The 7,500-nt window shown below is 40.2% G+C and overlaps 1 protein-coding gene across 1 annotated transcript in view; it reads left to right on the forward strand.

Moving 5' to 3' along the window:
* LOC138011247 (vesicle-fusing ATPase-like) overlaps window positions 1-7,500 on the forward strand; it is a 53,762-nt gene that overhangs the window by 6,156 nt on the left and 40,106 nt on the right. Inside the window, exons 2-4 of the mRNA XM_068858200.1 lie at window positions 4,030-4,221; window positions 5,190-5,285; window positions 6,508-6,550. Coding sequence (XP_068714301.1) covers window positions 4,030-4,221; window positions 5,190-5,285; window positions 6,508-6,550 — 331 coding nt within the window. The remainder of the gene's footprint in view (window positions 1-4,029; window positions 4,222-5,189; window positions 5,286-6,507; window positions 6,551-7,500) is intronic.

Here is a 7,500-nt window from a genome sequence, read left to right on the forward strand (position 1 = left end):
ATAAATTTCATCAGCTGGCTGGGAAACCAACCAATTTTATCTAGCTGGCTGGGAAATTTTTTGTGTGTCTTGCTGGGAAAAAGGAACAGATAATGTTTTCCCAGCAACACTGCAAAACACCTGAAAATGCCTTAATAACATTTATTTTCATTAACTGGGGTATAATAATACATTTTACAACAAATTGGTCGCTGGGTGCCCCTGAAGTACACGCAAACATCTGTGGCTCTTGATCCAAAGCTTCATCGAAAATATATCCAACAAGTAACTAGGGACACCCAACCAGAATATAGTTCAAAACCACTTAAACATACAGTTGTTAAACGTATTTTGGTATGTAAACGGTAGATATAGGCATATTTTCTTCCCCTAAAAATTTTTCATCTGTTCGGATTTCCTAGCTGGAAGTCTGGTGATCCGAAAATTGTAGGCATCAAAACTTACCTTTTCGAAAATTTCAGGCAGAAAAAAGGCTCCCGAAAATTGTAGGTGCCCTTATTAAGGTAAGAATCCATTAAAAATTGGCAATTATACCATTTTTTAGATGTTCGAAAATCCTAGGACAGGCCGGCAGGCAAGCAAGAAATTTTACAACCGATGTTCCGAAAATTCTAGATCTTAAATCGTCTTCCAAACAGAAAATCGACGTTGGGTGCCCCTGAAGTAACGGTTCCGGGTGTACTATTAACATCTAAAGATCGAATGTCTAGCAGGAGTTTCACAAAGCTACGTAATATCACCGCTGGAGCGCTGTTGCTCTCTGTTGCTCGCTGTTGCTCTCTTTCCAGAAATCGGCAAATCAACCCAACGCTCTGCATATTACAGATGCGTATCCGGAAAGAGTACTTAAATTTAAATTACTTGGGGTATGGCACCAAAATAATATGGGTTGAAAATACCACATTGAACAAACTATCAAAAAGGCAAACAAAAGACATCTATCTACGAGAAACCAGAAAAGCAGGTATGCCGTTGGAAGTCGTTTGACTATTTACTGTACTAAATTCGTCCTCTCTTGGATTATGTGTCTCCGGTTTGGGGCGGACTGCCCCAATACCTTGCAGATGACCTCCAGAGACTTCAAAACAGGAGTCTAGACATCGTTCTTGCTGCTAGATCAACCCTACGATCGTTAGATGAAAGACGATCACAGTACACAGTACACAAAACGAGAACTTGAAAGAACATTGAACATTGTTGAACACCCTAATCAAGTATTTATTAGTAGACATATATATAGGAGCTATAGCCTCAGATCAAATCACCAAATTAAGGTAAAAATACCAAGATCAGGCACTAAAAGACGTATGAACTCATTTATACCTGGAGCAACGAGACTAAATCAAAGATAATTCAAACCTATGAAGTGTAATTTAAATCTTAATTCACACGTTTTATGATATATGCTTATTTTACATGTAAATCTACCGTATATTTTTCCAAACGTCGATAAATAGAGTTATTATTATTATCATTATCATTATCATTATTATTATTATTATCATTATCATTATCATTATCATTATCATTATCATTATCATTATTATTATTATTAGCAACGTGTTCTTCTTGGTTACCATAGTGACAGTCACTCGCAAGTCGCGAAACTCGGCTCGAGACTCAATTCTCGATCCTCGAAAATTTCGAGAATCGAGTCTCGAGTCGAGTCTCGCAACTCGCAACTCGCGAGTCTTTCGAGTTTCGAGTCGAGCGGAAAAATAATGAGCTTTATGCTGGACTGATCTCTCGAGAAATAAATTAGGCAAACAAAGCGCACTCGTGTGTGTTGAACATGCGTCGAAAAAGCGAGTCGGTAGTTGTTGACGAAATATGCCCACAGCCTGAGTCTACCGTTCTTTTCCTCAAAGGATCAATGAATAAACTGTTGAGATCATTCACGGCTCTTTTTCACAATCTATTTGAACTCGCTCGCTTGTCTTTACCCCGATAATAAGCGTTATCGATCTTTGATTTTAAGCTTAAAGAGAATATAATGCTGCACCCGAACAAGCGATCTCAATATTTCGAGTTTGCGTATTTTTTCTACGGTCGGTAAATAAAAAGAAAGAGAAGCCTGTTGTTGCCCAGAAGTCAGTTGCATTTAGAGTTATGGTAGACTACGAGCCCTCAGAACCAACGCGCGGGTAGAAATGTAAACGTGTAGATTCTGGCTACCAGCTCGCGTGGCGTGGTTGCGGGCTACTTGCGCTGCTCGCATCGCATTATTGGTCGTATTGGTAAGGGATAAGGCTATTTTAAACATCCGCTGTTGTTTTTGAAGTTGCCTTGTAAGTCAGTTGGGAATGTAAGTGTTTCAAGTTTTGCTTTAACGTTGACATATGCAAGTTTCACGCAGTCGAAGTTTAATACCTACAAGCAGATATCACGCAATGCTCTGACCACAGTTTATTTCAATTATTTTAACTATTTACGAAATCATTTGAGAATATTCCAAACGTAAGAAGGGTAGCTTCTAGTGTGTAGGAACGAATCAGGTACTGCAGGCATATTTACAAGTGACCAAAATGTAATTGTGACAGTGCACGCGCAGGCCTGGCGGACGGCGGATGAGGACCCCCCGCGGGTTTGCGCAATCCCAAATCTAACTGTCTCGATAAATAATGGTAATTAAACTGAGTTTAGTGCAATTTCGTCTGAAATTATACGTGTGATTTCACAAGTAAAATCATATGTGTGATTTTTCATAAGTATCATTCAGACCAAAATTGCACGACACGAATTCCAATTACCACTTTATTACATCCATTCAGAAATCACACAATAATCATTTTATCGCTAAAATACAGGATTTTAGTCAGTACCAATATTTTATTGATCCAGTTGGGAACAAAAATTGCAAAATTCGCCACACGATGGTTTTCTTTGTCTTTCATTTTCCTGCAATTTGATTGGTTAGGGACGGACCATTAGAAAAGTGATGGGGGGGGGGGAAGGGGGATTTTCAGCTTGTACGAATTTTTTTTTTCGCGCACTGCTTGTGCAGGAATTTTTTTTCCAGGTGAAACCCCCTGCACAATTTTTTTTTTTTTTGACAAATATTGCTTTTTTTAACAGTGAAATCTTGATTCATTATCTATGTTTTTGTGAGACTGTAGAGTTACGCAAGCAACACATCAAAAACCTCTCAGACACACAATTGACTGCAGAGCAGATCAATTTACTCTCTCGAGGTTTGAAATTCATTCCAACACCTGTCATGAAAGAAAACCAGATAAGGCGCCAGCTAATTTCAGACTTCAACCAATTTGCCAGAAGGATGCGCCTGCAATATATCTATCATGACCAAAATACTGAGCAACATCCATTTCACGTGAAATCCAGTTGATTCCACCGATTCAACGGTCAGTTGCTCTTGAGACTTACTTAGAAGAAGTCAAGATAAAGCTTGCGGAACTCCACTGGTTAAACCTAAAAATAATCTGCCACCCGGCAAGGAACGAGCTCTCAAGGAGCTTATTAACAACAAAGAAATTGTTCTCAAAAAAGAAGATCAAGGCACAACAACCGTCGTTATGAACAGAGAAAACAAAATTACTGAGGGACAGATACAACTGGATGATAGAACCTCCCCTGGATCCGCGCCTGCTGGCCTATATTTCTTGGAATGGTAAACAAAAACGTCAACGTAGTGGGAAGTTGATTGGAATTGGGAGGTTCCTTTCCAACGAACAGCTTAGATTTACAAAGAGATGTTGTGACCATGTACTGAGACAGACCAAATAACACTCAAAATGTTCTGTGGGTAAACTCTTGGAGCCTGGGTATATGTCAGAGATTACGTGACAAATTGCCTGGTACAGGCTTTTGCATTGCAAAGCAGTTTGTGATGTTATGTCAGAAATGCTGCCAATTAGTGTGAGCAAGATTTGTTTGCTTTATATGAGAGGAGAGATTTACTCTCACCAGAAAGATATTTTTTTCTGAGAAATACAAGTAGGGTTCTCAGAGCATTGGATTGCTTTCGACACGAAGCAGCCTGTTTAAATTGTTCTTCTTTTTGCTTCTAAGGCCTGCCAGATGAAGGAGGAAGAAAGAGTTCAGATCCTCGAGATCCACACAGCAAAGATGAGGGAACACAAACTTCTTGCTCCCGATGTGGATCTGGCTGATTTAGCTGCGCAAACCAAGAGTTTCACTGGGGCTGAGATTGAGGGATTGGTGCGAGCAGCGCAATCCACTGCTATGAATCGTTTCATTCAGGTATTAGAAGAAAGGAAACACTCACATATATTTATAGTATATCGTTGGTGTGGTTGTTAAAGTCTTAGATTCAAGCAAACCGACCTCCGGGAAGGTTGAGCATCGGACTACGGGTCGCGGTCGCTGTCTTTACATAACTGAGGCGAAAGTTCTGCCCTTTGAAATGACATTCTCAAATTGATAGACTCTATAGTCTTCTCAAATAAGGACGATAAACCGTAGGACCCTTTTCACAACCCCTCGATGTTCATAATCCTGTGGGACGTAGAAGAATCCACACTCTGTTCGCAAAGAAGAATAGGGCGTGGAGTTTCCGGTGTTGTGGTCTGTCCTTTGTGGTATATCATGGCTCGGAGATACTAGCTTCACCATGCTATTCTAAAATCCGAGGATAAATAAAGATATGACGATGATGAAGCCATCAGTGTTACGGCAATAAAGATCCTAAGCTAATATAATTGGTAGCTAAAAGGTGTAATATAGCTATCAAATTATAATAGTAAGATAATTTGGCATATGAATGAGGAATATTTAGTCCATCGTGTGTTCTGTAATGTGTGGTACGCCTGAAGGCTGTTTGGTATTCTTCATCCAAATGATTCTAATTCGTACTGACCAAGACAGTTTGAGGGAAAAATATTGATAACAAAGGGCGGATTTGTACAGAGTTTGCTTTCGATTGAAGTTAAAATCGATGAACAAACGATAGGTGGAAAGTGTTCAATTGAAGAGGAAAATAAAACAGAGAGCAAGCTCAAACCGGTCGAAAGTGTGAAATAGTTTCACTCTTCATAGGACTACAAGTTTATCGAATTCACCAAGACGTCGATTTTAAAACAAGGCTGAAGCGAAGTGATGTCACACCTGTTTCAAGCCTCGTTGCGTATCCTGTGGCGAGGGAAAGGGTCTCCACTGCAGTCACGTGTGCGGAGCAAATTGACCATTTCAAGCTTTTTGTTGTTTTGCAGTTAAAAGACAATTTTGAGATTGACCCTAAGGCCGCTGAAAAGATCGTAATCAGACGAGATGACTTCTACAATGCTCTGGAACACGATGTTAAACTAGTAAGGGACAGAATTTAAAGCAACAATTTTTCGCTAATCGACTTCGGCTTGCGCCCTAAAAACCTATGCGGGCTCCCGTGCAATTTTGATTGTGTGTTGACGAGATAGGCCCGCGAAGAGTGCATTGTATAAATTGTCAAAAAAATCTTGAAAGAATGAGAAATGGTATTTTCCATTGCAAATTAATTTTCTTTGTCACTAAAGAGAGATTCATTCTGTTTAAAGCTCAGGCAGTTCACGGATCTATATTGCAATGGTCACATTCCGTCCATGTTGACTATTTAGCGATGTGAGAACGACGATGAGTATACTGTACGAGTTTTCTGTACTGAGCACGCGCATAACGTTTAAAGAATGCCCATGCTCACAACTGAGAACTCGTCCTCGTACTCCAATCTGAAGGTCGCTTTTATAATTTATTCACTAATCCAGGGTTTAAGCTAACCTTTGATCCTGAAAAAAAAGTAATAATAATAATAATAATAATAATAATAATAATAATTTATAATAATAATTTATTCATTTCTAGTGCGCATCTTGACATGACTGTGATCAGATGCATATTCTTAAGTTATAAATACGAGAAATAATAGATAAATAAGTATTGTGGATCGCAGGGAATTTCTTTACGATCCACCTACTCCCAGGGAAATCAACCGCTGTTTGGAAGCGTTTTACTAGCTTTTTAATAGTAAAAATGCTGTTATCAACTAGCGATGAAAAGTTACAATTCCGTGCCAGTTTTGAATGACGTTTATAAAACGGCCTTTGTAATTATTACTCAGTGCAGTCAGAATGTGTCTAAGCGTCTGCGTTTTCTGCTAATATGGTGGACGTAATCTTTAAGAAAACATTGGTGCTCAGCGGGTAAAAAGTCAAAGGTAAAGTCGTGCATTTATATAGCGCCTTTATCACAAACGTCTCAAAGGCGCTTTACAATGATCAGTTTACCCCCAGCGGACTGGAAGCATATACAGGCGCAAATTGCAGCCGCTTCTAAGCAGTCCATGCATGCTGGTACTCATTTTACCGACCTCGGAAGGATGGAAAGCTGAGTGAACTTCAGCGGGAAAGAAGGTCGCCAAATATTCCACTCTCGGCAGAACCGGGAATGGAACCCGGGACCCTAGGGTTGGAAGGCAGAGATCTTACCACTGCGCCAACCCCTCCGCCAATAATGCCTTCACAGTTTGTCAATGACCAGGCGATTCTTGGGTTGCAGGAATTTGGGCCGGATGATAATCTTGACTTGTATGTTGCCAATGGTAAGTGTATTTGACAAACAGGCCATAATAATCAAGCGACTCTGTTTTTCTTCTGTTCAGTGCGTGTGAGCCTAAATTGTCTCCATTTTAGACTGCATGCAGTCCCTTCTGAGTAAGTCGAACCGCCTGCTTCAGTCAGTCACGCAGGCGAGCCGAGGGGAGGATGGTGATCTCGCTCTATCGCCATTCTGAGTCAGCCGAACCGCCCGCTTCAGTCAGTCACTCAACCGAGCCGAGGGGAGGATGGTGATCTAGCTCCATCTAACTAAAACGGACGGTTCGACTGACTCAGAAGGGACTGCGAGCAATCTATCTCATTTTAAAGTCTGAATTCTTCACAATTTTGCATGCAGACGGTCGGCTAATTTGCTAAAGGAAAAAAGAAACAATTTGCTTTCATTAGTAAATAATAGATATAGTTAATGGTTGCCATGTCGCGTAGTTTTTGTCAGCGGTTTTCTGTATATCACATGTTGGACGCATGCCATGCGATTGCTGTTGTTGTATCGATCCGCACAATGGTCTTAACTTACTCTGCGAGACACAAAAGTTGTCAATAGCATTTTTTTGAAACTTCATATTCTTTTGTTTAAACGGTGAGTTTACAAAAGTTTTTTTAAATTAAAATTGGCTTTCCCACTGGACGTTAGGAAGAATAGGGAAAAGTTAAATACGTTCCTCAATAAGACAGAGGTATCTGGTATCTTTTCTAGTAACCCTGTTGTTTCCAGACTGCTCTTTGAACTGATTAGTCCCTATGACCTGTGGGCTCATTTGTTATCAGGTCTCGGTGCTTTGTTTCTGTTGTATCATCTATTGTTTCGCTCTCCAATCACAGCCCGTGTTTGGAAAGCTACGGGGTCTCCGATGTTTTTGGATGGTCTCTTGGGGTGCCACGAACCGTTGACTCTTCGAATGCAAGCAGTTTTGCATGTCATTGTTCACCTGGA

Source organism: Montipora foliosa, chromosome 7, assembly GCF_036669935.1.
Source record: "Montipora foliosa isolate CH-2021 chromosome 7, ASM3666993v2, whole genome shotgun sequence".
NCBI lineage: Eukaryota > Metazoa > Cnidaria > Anthozoa > Scleractinia > Acroporidae > Montipora > Montipora foliosa.